Below are 12,661 nucleotides of genomic sequence, written 5' to 3' on the forward strand. Positions count from 1 at the left end.
TAATTAAACATTTTAATCATAAATAGCAATACCAGCATAGAGGAAATATCATTGAAGTTTAATTCCCGCTGTTCTTCAGTCCTCCTGTTCTTACATGTAAGAGTTTTTGTCCTTCATAAATTGATTGTAATATACAGTCTATTGCCGTTGTTATATAATGTGCACAAAGAAGTATAAATGCACACGTATGCATGGGTACAGTGGTAAATTAATAAGTTATACAGAAAATGATGGTGCGTAAAGTCTATTTTGTTGAGTAAAAAGTTAAAAAAACTAACATTGTTCACACCCTAAGATGTAATCGCACTAAAAACAGTGATCATGTGGGCATTTGAAAGACTGTGTCAGGTGGTAGAGATTAGTTCCGCTCGAGTGATCACACAATGCAAGTGAGAGTCGGGAATATGTTTATGTAAGTTTTAATTGCTAATCTGTGATGCTTGTTGGTAAAATATAACTCAGGATAATTGCTAAACAATTAACAGTTTTCTCTACATTTGTTACAGATTGAAACAGCTTTTTAAGTGCCGTTTTACGGAAGAATTATGAAGAAGAAATCGGCATTTTCGTCGATCTAGTACTAGTAGTCCAAAAAATATCACTTCGAGTTATATGAACATTCCACATATGATTTATGTCATTCGGCCAAAAATTTATACTTCGTATTACCTAGTTTAATGAATATGCTGTATGTATATGATCAGAACGTCAAGCTCCTGTGGTGAAAATAACTAAAATGTTTTAAAAGTATGGTTTAGTGGTAATCTCTGAACGTGCTTTAGTATATAGATATAATCTGATATTTATACATGTGCTTATAAAATTATCGATAATAATGGATGTGGTAAATATTCATACCTTATTAACTGCCGTTAGTTTTAAGATTACGCCACCTTGGACATTTACAAAATGTTCACCGTCTGTCACGTGCTATTTTATCGGTAGTCCAAGTTTGTCCAAAATTTTGTTAGAGTTGTCTTTCTTCCATTGTGGATTTACACGTACATGTGGCATAACGCAGCCGTGATAAACAAATCTCCATATCGTCCTGAAATATATTTGCTCCCGAACTAATGTGATTCAAAGTGCAAAAATCATTATTGTAACAATTTTAATGTTTGAGGTGAAATATAGATTTCATTTTTTCCGTTGCGGGATAATTGTCATTAGTAGGGACTAAACGCATGGGGCGAAGCGAAACATTTTCGGGACGAAACGTCTTCATGTATTGAAAACAACATTTTCGGGACGAAAAGTCTAGATACATTGTACACAATTCAAGCGAAGATTTCCAACCTAAGATCATTTGGATGATGTATATGTTAAGGATATGAAAGCAGTAATCTACTATTCCTATTTCAACATTACAGATACGCTTATTTCAGTAACTTTCATATTCAAAATTTGCTATTTAAAATTCCCGGTAAAATCAAAGTTGTTGAATACACTGCCGCTAGGAGCGCTAGTATCTGCGAGCAAGTTCTTAGCCAATCATATTGAGGAAATTGACTGTAAGAGAATTTTGCAACCACGATCACAATGGCGAGGTGACCCTCGCCAAAAACTGCACCATGACACAATCTTGTAAGATTATGCATATGGTTAATGGTTATGTAATTATTTTTCATTATTTATGTATAAAGTCCTTAAATAAATATCATGCTGAATTTCTTATATAAGAACTTACATTAAAAGAAAAGAAAATCTTAACTTATCTTCATAGTATATGAAATTCATTCTGAACACTTCTATTGTTTTGTATGTGTAAATGTTCAAAAGAACTATGGTACATACAGTAGCCAGTCTACATAAATCACAGTTCTTTATACACATGTACATTTAACAATTCAAAATGGCATTCAATCTTCATTCCTTGCCAGCAAAGGCAACATGTATTCGAAATAAAAAGATGTCAGTTTGGGGAAAACTGATGACCAAAATGTTCTGTTACGCATTACTCTCTGAATAGCCATTCCAACAGGAGTCCACACAACCAAGTCACACCACTCCACATCACACACAGCAAGTTGTCCTTGGATTTGGTAATAGTAGGAATGGTCCTCCTTAATTTTCAACTGGCCATCATCAAAGTCATAAAAACTGTCGGGCATACATGATGCCTGCTCCGGTGTGATGTCAGAATATTTAGATAATGATTTCACTTCCACCAAGCCTTGGAACTCTGTGCCTGTCTTAGAAGTCAAAGAAACGAAAGCATCTGGTGATGCACCCAAATAGGGGAACTGAGGATTGACAACCAGACCTAAATCTTGCGTGACAACAGTAAATCCTTCTCTAGTCTTCTCACTTTTGTACTGCGCCAATGCCACACCTTCTGCTTGATGTCCCCCCATGCAGTATGCGCTGACTGGAACTGTTTTGGCTTCGACAAACTGGTGACAAACTTCTCACAGGGATATTTCCTTCGATTGCACACTTTTTTGAAGTTTGATGCAGTAATTCTCTTACACCTCTCTTCCATCCATTTCTTTGTCTTTGCCTGGCCCTTTGTTTTAGTTGAAATGTCCATTTGATGGGATATGTCTTTAACACAAACATTCCTTTCATAAAACATGTGCTGATCTGGCGAGACAGAATGTTCAAGATTGAAACGTGTTTTCACATGATCAGAGCGCTTCTCTTCTACTGCATGTTGTGTTTCTGTACTTTGTGTTGGACACTGATAAGCAGGCTGATGACAATTGGCATTCAGGATTTCTGTAAATTGTTCTGCTACTCCAAGGGCAGATAAGTAACTAGAAAATGTTTCAATTTCCTCCTCATGAACACACAAATCTTTCATCAGGACACGATGACAGATTTTTATAGTCTGTCTTCTGTTTCTTAATTGTAGAGCAGTCATTCTCTCTTTCAAAATTGAAAGACTCAAATGCTAAGTCTGAAAACCTGATGCATGTCCGTCCTTTTACTTTTGGTTGATGCCATGTTTGTAAATTTGACGTCTTTGATCCTCCTTTTGGTGTAAATTTATAGCCTTGTCGTTGACTGTCCATTACGTGGAACAAAACTGCTGCAACATGTTTGCAGTACCCACCTAGGCCAGCTTTGCAAAAGCATCGACCACCTAGTATTGTCCCTGAATGTTTATCACAGCAAACATAAGTGAAGTAATGTTTCTTTGTCTTGCCTGTTATAATCCCTCTGTCAAATGATGCTTCTACATTTCCTCTAAGCAGTAGAACGCTGTCATCAATGTCCATCTTGAATTCTGATGATATCACTTTACCAGACTTAAAGAAAGTCCATCCAGTGTCTCTGTGTTTTTTGGCAGTAGCGCTGTTGTCATCACATTTTACCAAGAAGTACTGATGGATGTCACCGTCATCTATGAATGGAACGCCATCAAGGTAGGAAGTATATCCTGCAGGTGGTGGATGAGATTCCAAAAATGAGCTGTTGTTCTCAATGGTAGCTTGGCTGTATATTTTCTTATTGTGTCTATCTGGATGCACAAGGTATTTGGTGTCCCAACCATGCTGGATGTAGAACTTTACCCTGGAAAATATAAACATTTATTTTTATTAAAACTTAAAAAGAAATTATAATGTACTACAGTCAAACTTATTTATATATTTATACAAAGCACCAAAGGGGCAAAGAACAAAATTGTCTTTCAGGGATATGGCATCATATCAGATTCTACTGTATCAAACTCCCTGTTTATATCACAAAAAGCTCTTCACTTAAAGCATAATGTGAAGAAAAAAAAAGTTTGTCTTTTTGAAATCAGAAATGGAATACTTGACTTCAGATCTGGCTAAATGACCTTGAGCCTTGACCTGATGCAATGTTACTGACCTATATTGTCAGAGCCTTTGTTTATTTTCATTGCTTTCGATGGAAGATATTATATTATAATGCTCATAACTCTAAATTTAACCTTGACCTTTAATGTATGACATTGAATCCTTTTAATTAACTCATTATTTATGGGTTTGGGTTTATTAGTTTAACGTCCTATTAACAGCCAGCGTCATGTAATATAATATAAGGACGTGCCAGGTTTGTCGGCTGGAGGAAAGCCGGAGTATCCGGAGAAAAACTACCAACCAGCGATCAGCGCTGGCAACTGCCCCATGTGGGATTCGAACTCGCGAAGTGGAGGGCTTATGGTAACATTTCAAGACATCCTAACCACTCAGCCACCACGACTCACATTGTTTATAGTTTTTAACAACTTTGCTTTATAATGTTAGCATTAATATGTTAAATGCAAAAGTTTACTTTTTTCATAGTTAAAATCCAAGATTGCAAAAAATATAGACCACATGGGGTTAATTATCTTACAAAATTTGTGAACAAACACCAGACACATGGATGAATAGTCTGATAACTCGATACATGAGTGTGTATGTGTGTGCGCGGGGGTAATTTATATATCACTCATTCAGGGTGCTATCAGCTTACAATTTATTCCAGCATTCCATGCTAATGATTGAAACCACAGTTAGTAAGTTTTAGAGATAAATAATAGAATCAAAGTACTGAAAGTACTCATAGTCAGGCATGCCTAGCGATATAGGTCATATATACACGTAGCATTAATAGGTAATGTACTACGGTAATACTTTTAATTTCCTCATGCTTTTATCAATGTAGTCAGACAAGTCAACAAAATCATTCAATAGTGTTCTTTTCACATTTGATTATCTTATACTAAAACAATATGCCGAGTGTTAATAAAATATCTTTGATATCATTCAATATCAAATACGGGGTACTGTTCATTTAATATCCTTTACAAATAAGAATTCCCATAGGCACAGTAATAGCTGATGGAGAATTAGAGATTTTCATTGCTGTTTTTATCAGGTCATGTGGTGGTCAAAATTTGTGACAATAACGGTTAACTTCTTGTATCAATCACACAATGTTTCATTATATATTGTAGCATTCACTGCAGTTGTGATAGAGGTAACTTTATGGAATGTACATGCAAGTATTTAATGAACAATTAACACTATTATTTACACTAATAGTTTTATTACAAAATTTGAAAAAGATACTGTATTGTCGTGGAACATTTAAGCAGATTATCATCATGAAACACATTTGTATAATGTAATACAAAATGAATTTTAAGATTTCACTGTTATTGCTGAATCATCTTGCGATGAAATAAAATCATTAAAGCTAAGAAAAAAGTTCAACATACATTTTGTTATCATGTCAGTGAGGCTATTTTACATGTTCATTGGAATGTTATTGACAACACATTGCTAGTTATGTTAAATTGAGGTAACAATTGCAAATAAAAAAAAGATCTGTAAATTCCTACAGCTCAAGAGAGTGCGGTGATGCAAAAACTGGGTATGTTCCAGCTTTTTGAGAACAATGAAAATTTTTAAAAATGTATATTTTTTCTGCCATTCAACAGAAGTTAATATCCAGTGATTAATATATGTTTTACTTGTAATTTTACAAATTGAAAATAACACAAAAATCTTATTTTGCATAAGGAAACCATATCTGTTTAACTGTAAAATTCTATTAAATGTTAAACATAACAATGCATCTCTGATATACTAGTTACTACACATGCAGTATCCATTTTAAATCATCTATCGATTTCAACACTGATATTATCTATTATAAATCATGTACTGACTTCAATACTTGTAGTATCCAACATCTAATGATTTCTACGCATTATTTGTCAAACATAAATCATCTACTGATTGATTTCAACACTTTCTTCTATTAACTTCTATACTAACATAAATCATCTACTGATTTCTACACTAGAAGTATCCATCATAAATCATCTGCTGATTTCTACACTAGAAGTATCCATCATAAATCATCTGCTGATTTCTACACTAGAAGTATCCATCATAAATCATCTACTGATTTCTACACTAGAAGTATCCATCATAAATCATCTGCTGATTTCTACACTAGAAGTATCCATCATAAATCATCTACTGATTTCTACACATTAAGAATCCATCATAAATCATCTACTGATTTCTACACATTAAGAATCCATCATAAATCATCTACTGATTTCTACACATTAAGAATCCATCATAAATCATCTACTGATTTCTACACTAGAAGTATCCATAATAAATCATCTACTGATTCATCCTAGATGTCAATTCTTATTGTTTTTCACAATATTTAGGAAAGTAGGTCACACTGATCTAATTTTACAAAATTCTTGTTCGGTATGTTTTGGTCATCCCAGATATCAATTCTTATTGTTCTATAACAATATATAGAAAATTAGGTCACACTGACCTAATTTTGCAAAATTCCCCTTCACCATCTATTGGTCACCCTAAATGTCAATTTTCATTGTCCTGTGGTAATTTTTAAAAAAGTAGGTCACACTGACCTAATTTTACAAAATTCATGTTCGTTGTGTTTTGGTCATCCCAGTTATCAATTCTTATTGTTCTATCACAATATGTAGAAAAGTAGGTCACACTGACCTAATTTTACAAAATTCATGTTCGGTGTGTTTTGGTCATCCCAGATATCAATTCTTATTGTTCTATCACAATATGTAGAAAAGTAGGTCACACTGACCTAATTTTACCAAATTCATGTTCGGTGTGTTTTGTTCATCCCAGATATCAATTCTTATTGTTCTATTACAATATGTAGAAAAGTAGGTCACACTGACCTAATTTTGAAAATTCGAAAATGCAAGATCAGTAAGTTTCGCACTCATCTCAGATATCAATTTCTTTGGTCCTATGATAATATTTAAATATTAAGTATTATTTAAATTTAATGTACTAACAATGACCATATTTTGTTTGTTGTTTCTCCTGAATGTCGTTTTTAGGTCACCTGAGACGAAGTCTCAGTTGACCTATTCTTGTCGTCTGTTGTCCGTCGTCGTGCGTCAAAATATTACAAGGAGTCAACTTATTTTAGGTGTATAGGTTCCATAATAATTGGATCAATATATAAATTGCCACAAGATGAATTTGCCCTTGCTTTCTCACCTTTCAGTGTGCTAGTTTCATATGGCGGCGGGGAGTTTATGTCTTAGATATTTTCTATTTTTTTTTTTTTTGCACTTTGTTCTTTATTTATGCATCAGAACTCAGGTGACCGGTAAGGCCCTTGGGCCTCTTGTTATTGTTATGCGACAATTTCAGAAAAATAGGTCACACTCATGAGTCATGATTATAGACGTCTTTCTGTGTTATAACTATTTTATCTATTGATCATTCAAAGATTCAAAGTAATGTCAATCAAACCAAACATAAATTCATTACAGGTTTTACATTTAGAATTTTAAAATTTGTTAACATTTACTACACTTATGCTAAAAAAATGTGCTATGCCTCATGTTGTCTACAAAGTCTGAAAAAGACATTTGTCACCAACCAAATTTTATCAGCAACTTAAAGCTCCAGGAATGTTAAACTGGATAGGAACCAGTGTAAACAGGTACACCGGAATAAGTAAAACAATACACACAAGCATGTGCGTTTGTCACTTGGCCTCCAATGTAACAGTACACGAGGCGCATTAATCTGAAGCCGTTGTCTAAGCTATTCACAGGCTCCATTGGCGGAAAAGCGAAAACAATTACCAGTATATGGTTTTATTTCAGGGAGGGAAATTGATCAGCCATTTCTTATCTGAAAAAGCACGGATATTTGGCATATCTTTGATAAAGACAAATCAAAGAAAAAATAACTTCTACCTAAAACTTTCATTTTGATTTTCATACATTTTTCTTCCGCATTGAATGATGCTGACTATAAAATACAGCTTCGAAATCACTGAAAAGCCAGGGACTATCTTCAGCAGCGCATTGATTTCACTGAAGGTAGTAAAAGGCAGTGAAAGTATTTTTCTCAAATGGTCGCTATGCCTATAGTCAGGCAATGCCTAAGGCATGCCTGACTAAAAATTGAGTATTGTGTAACTAGAAAGTATGGAGTCTGTTATAAAATGGAAAAGTGGATTAGGTCTGTATGTATAACTGTAGAAATATATATGACCTCCCCCAAACCTCCATCCCCCCCCCCAGGGATTAATATTGACATGATTTAAATTGCCAGGTACTTTAAAATGTGAAAAGCAATATTTCTTCATTTAGTGCAAATTCATCTTGATATATAAGTAACAACCTTAATTTTTGTTATTTGCACAAAATCACAAATTTTGGTACAAATTCTGTAAATCTAAGACACCAATAATCCCCTAGGAATCAAATCAATAGTTTTATATAAGGTTGAATAGTCCATTTCAGTTTTTTGCTTCAAGAAATTGGGATGATGCGAGGAAAACTAATCCCTTCCTACACTTCAATTTTAAAGGATGTTACCAAAAACAAGTATATATATATATTGTTTGGCCTAAATATCAAAGAAACACAATATATATTGTTTGGCCTAATTTAATATTTGAAATGAATTAAATTCATTTATCAATGTAATCAAAATCATCTTATGATAGGATTGAAATTCATGTGATTATCTAAATATAAAGATTATATTAAACTTAAGGATATAATATAATGTAAATGAAAATTACATGTAATAAATATACCAGTTTAATTCACCTGTATACTTATACCTGTCCCTTCAAGTTCATACATTAAAATAATATGAAATAAGAGCTTTGTTACATGCGACATGTAGTATATATAGGAGTACTTTTTGAAAATCTTTTCACGGACTGGTCATTGTAATTTTTTTTTACATGTGTACATGCTTGGTGTACATGCTTGTTGTGCATATCAGTTCAATTATAAGACCTAAATTATGGCAAAATAATTACATGTCAGACTTAAGGTCATTATATATCTATATATCAAACACTTTTCCAGGCTGATTCTTGGTATTAAATTTAATGTCATTTGTAACCAGATTTTTAACCAAGCATGAATAAAAATACTAACTATGTATCTGCGGGCGCCCCTTAATCCTCCTAGGACCTAAGGCTAGATTATCTGCGACTAGACTGATTTTTTTTGCGGTGTTATTTAAGCTGTCAAACATGTTTTCGTTTGACAATATATGTTATATGTGTGTGTGTTTGTGTGTAGTCTGCAGTCGAATTGCGGCCATAATGCCTTGAGAATCCATTCTCGCCATAGGCCTATATAATTGCACGAGTACAAAAGGCCTAGGCCTATACTTCCCTGACTTTTCAAGCAAGATTTTATTATGGAACATCTTCGATCAGAAGATGTATTTTATTCACGAAAATTCGTGTGTAGCCATCCAAATACACATGCGATGTCGAGAATGGGTACTAGGCGAGAAATGGTCGTCAGCCATTATAGCCTATGGGACTGTAAAAAAATGGACGGGCCGAGCCGCTACCTACTTTAAAAAACGTATTCTAATGAACTGATTTCAATACCAGACTTGCTATCCAGAATATTCTCGTAAATACCTTTCTTTTTGAAACATATTATTCTTACAGGAAAACACATATTTTCCGATTATTATGGACGATTATAATGCATAAGTGATATACACGCGGTACACACGTGTACTGCAGTATACACCTGCAAGTCGGGCCTACCTTTCCACTAATTCTGCCTTTTTTCCTTTTAAACTTGCTCCACTTCTGCAACGTAGCCATTGTAAAAGAGCTGCTTTTGTAAGATGTTCTGGTTGTTTTCCCCTAAGCGACGCTCCGGGTATGTCATCTTCGTCGAAAGTAGCGAAGTGTTTGGTAGTGTTTACATCTGTCGCCATTGCGGTTGTACCTTTGAGGACCCGGATGTAAACTTTCTGTGACGTCACGCCATCTTTTCTGAAATCTCCTATTCTAGATATTTATCTAGATCATTTTTCTCCTGACAACTTGGGGGCTCGTTCCGGGATATTTTTCATGGGTAAATTGTTGGACTATGAAAGTGACTACAGGTGTTGTATGTTTATATACCTATGCATTAGAATATATAGTGTGATATATTTGTATAGGTGTAGGTAGTCGGCGTATCATGTCACCTCTCTACCGGAAGTTAGACATGAACCCTCAGTAGTAGCTGTAGACTAGCTGATAGCATTAGAGAATCATAACAGACAGTCAAAATAGGTCGGATTGTATAATATTTATTATGCTATTATTCTGAGGGTCAGGATAGGTTGGGCATATTATTATCAATTGTTATTTTGCACTAGAGTGTAGGTTAGTTGCTATTGTAAGCTATCATACTGGACAGGGTACATGTATACAGGTCTATTTATAGAAATACTGTGGATTTACTGTTATTCTAGACAGGGTAGAATAGGTCGGGTAATATACACAGATATTTTAGAGATATTAGGATTAGCGCACAAAAGTGTTTGTGTTCAAAATTCCAGAATTTGTGAAATTTGGATATTTTTGAGTAGAATCATCATAACCGTGATTATTTGTGGTTTATTGTCCATACTCATATGGTGTAAGCGACTGGAAATATACCATGGATTACGAAAAGTGGTTAAGTATTGGGGAGAGGCTTGGTTATAAAGAAGCTGAATTACAGCAGTTTGTGGCAGCCAAGGAAAGGGAGTACTTAGAAAGAGAGGAAAGAGCAAGGAGGCGTGAAAATGAGAAGGAACAAAAGGAGGAAACGCGAACTTGAGGAAGCCGAGAGAAATAGACAGTTTCAGCTCGAAAAGCTTAGAATGGAGAATGATGTAGAGACGGCTAGACTTAAGGCAGAACAGGAAAGGAACGAGAGGTCAAGGTCACATACAGAGGAGTCAAGGTCAATGTCATTGCGACCCAAGCTACCAAAGTTTGACGAACAAAGGGATGACATGGATGTTTTTCTTGAATGTTTCGAGAAGTTTGCTATGGCACAGAATTGGAATATTGACATCTGGGCTGTGAGCCTTAGCCCTCTACCGGAAAGGGACTTCAGGTCTATTCAGGCATGCCATCGACACAGATCAACGATTATGACGAGTTGAAGAAGGCACTCCTCAGAAGGTATGAGCTAACAGAGGAAGGATTCCGCGTGAAGTTTAGAGAAGTAAAACCTGATAAAGGTGAAACTGCGTTTCAGTTTGTTGCGAGATTAACTCGATATCTGACGAGATGGACTCAAATGTCAGAGATTGCGAAATCGTTTGAGGGATTACAGCCGTGCTACCCCAACTGAGAACGACGCGTGTATATAAACCCCTACCGCTCTACCGCTGACTTGTATCGATGTATTGAATGAGTGTACTGTCGCTGTGTTATTTATAGACTCGAGTACTGTCGCCAAACTCCACAGGTAAATTGGTACTGGATGCTATGCTCGGGCCTCTCATCCAGCTTAACGAAACTGAATGGCTAGTTAGCTTAACCGATCTATATATCATCAACAATGCGTCTGTATCTACTTAAAAACAAAACAAATATTCTTCAAATTGCACTAACATTCACTTGACTAGTATTTCTTTATTTTAGATATTTTAACAAATCTTCATATTTCTAGTAAAATTGCATATGAAACTCCTTATAGATCTAGATCTAGCGATGCTCATTACGTAGGGAACCGCCATAACATGTCCTGGCTGCAGGCCGTGTGCAAAAAGTCAAAACACAGGTAGGATTTATAAGACGAGTCCTAAACTGTCCTATATTTAGGATTTTAAATAAGTGGTTTGTAATATCATTACAGCAAAACTGACAAGCTACAAGGTTAGTGTCATTTTTAACCGTACTGTTATATATAATTAGCCATCATCTTGGATCTTAATTGTGCCGTACAGGTAGTGAGTTAACTCACAATGTGATTATTGCAAGCCAAACGTATCTGCTATCTGATTGCTCTTTAAAGTTTGTTAATGATCTCAAACACACTTATAACTTATTGTGGCAATTTTAAGTAACTAGATCTAGAATATTATATTTTCAAATAGTTCTGATAACTAATCATGTGTAATATCTCCAGACATTGACATGTGTACGGAGTACGGCGGACTGCCAATGTTTTTGACATGTTCTCCAAGATATATTTCACTGTTTCAGTTACGGTGGCCATTAAAAGAAAACAAACACAGTGCAATTATATTATGTTATTTCTTCTAAATACAACACTTCTTTGTGTAAGTTGTCAAGCATTTATTGTGAATGTAATTACCACCTTTATAACATTGAAATTGTGGTTCCCCGGACATCGTTTTCCACAAAATTTGAATGCGCAAAATATTCCGATAGTAGATATTTTTCAGCATTTGAAGCCATAAGAAAAAATACAAGTACAAAGTACACTGGTGTGTTATGTAAGTAACACAAGTTTTTACGGTATTTGTAACAATAACGATTGTGTTTGGTACAGCTAATGTAGCCAGAGCGCCCGCGATTTACCTGTGGATTGGCGACAGTACTCGAGTCTATAAATAACTAGCTTCACTCATTCATTACATGGACCGAGACCACAATTAACTCTGCTATATGTTTCATTGTAACGTTAAAATTCATAATAAATTCCCAAAATTTCGTTGACAAGTTTCCATCTAACCTGGTCAAGGTCAATATCCGAGGAACAAATTCTGAAAGTTTCAACCTAGCATGACCGGCATTTTCTCAAGATATCTGTCATCAAGTGTCACCATGTGCCAATTATATACATCCGGGTCATGGGTTGGGGTCAAAACAGGACTTTTTACACAGGATCCTGGAGCAATAAAAACATAAGAAAATTCAGTATTTTACACTATAACAGTTAATTTGA

The 12,661-nt window shown here is 34.9% G+C and overlaps 1 protein-coding gene across 1 annotated transcript; it reads right to left on the reverse strand.

Annotated features, from left to right (window-relative positions):
• Positions 1-2,354: 2,354 nt before the first annotated feature.
• On the reverse strand, positions 2,355-9,770 carry LOC138306077 (uncharacterized). Its single transcript, XM_069246429.1, has 2 exons — positions 9,526-9,770; positions 2,355-3,516 (listed from the first exon to the last, which is right to left on the reverse strand). Exons 1-2 carry the CDS (start codon positions 9,699-9,701, stop codon positions 2,781-2,783), a joined length of 912 nt encoding a protein of 303 aa, XP_069102530.1. The 5' UTR covers positions 9,702-9,770; the 3' UTR covers positions 2,355-2,780.
• Positions 9,771-12,661: the final 2,891 nt, after the last annotated feature.

The sequence above is a fragment of the Argopecten irradians genome, chromosome 13 (genome assembly GCF_041381155.1).
Source record: "Argopecten irradians isolate NY chromosome 13, Ai_NY, whole genome shotgun sequence".
NCBI classification, from domain to species: domain Eukaryota; kingdom Metazoa; phylum Mollusca; class Bivalvia; order Pectinida; family Pectinidae; genus Argopecten; species Argopecten irradians.

Excerpts from the sequence above, each read along its gene's own strand:
- LOC138306077 (XM_069246429.1), bottom strand. The coding sequence starts at position 9,701 with ATGGCGACAGATGTAAACACTACCAAACACTTCGCTACTTTCGACGAA. Across the intron at positions 3,517-9,525 it reads AAGGCAGAATTAGTGGAAAG|GGTAAAGTTCTACATCCAGC; the intron begins GTAGGCCCGACT and ends TATATTTTCCAG.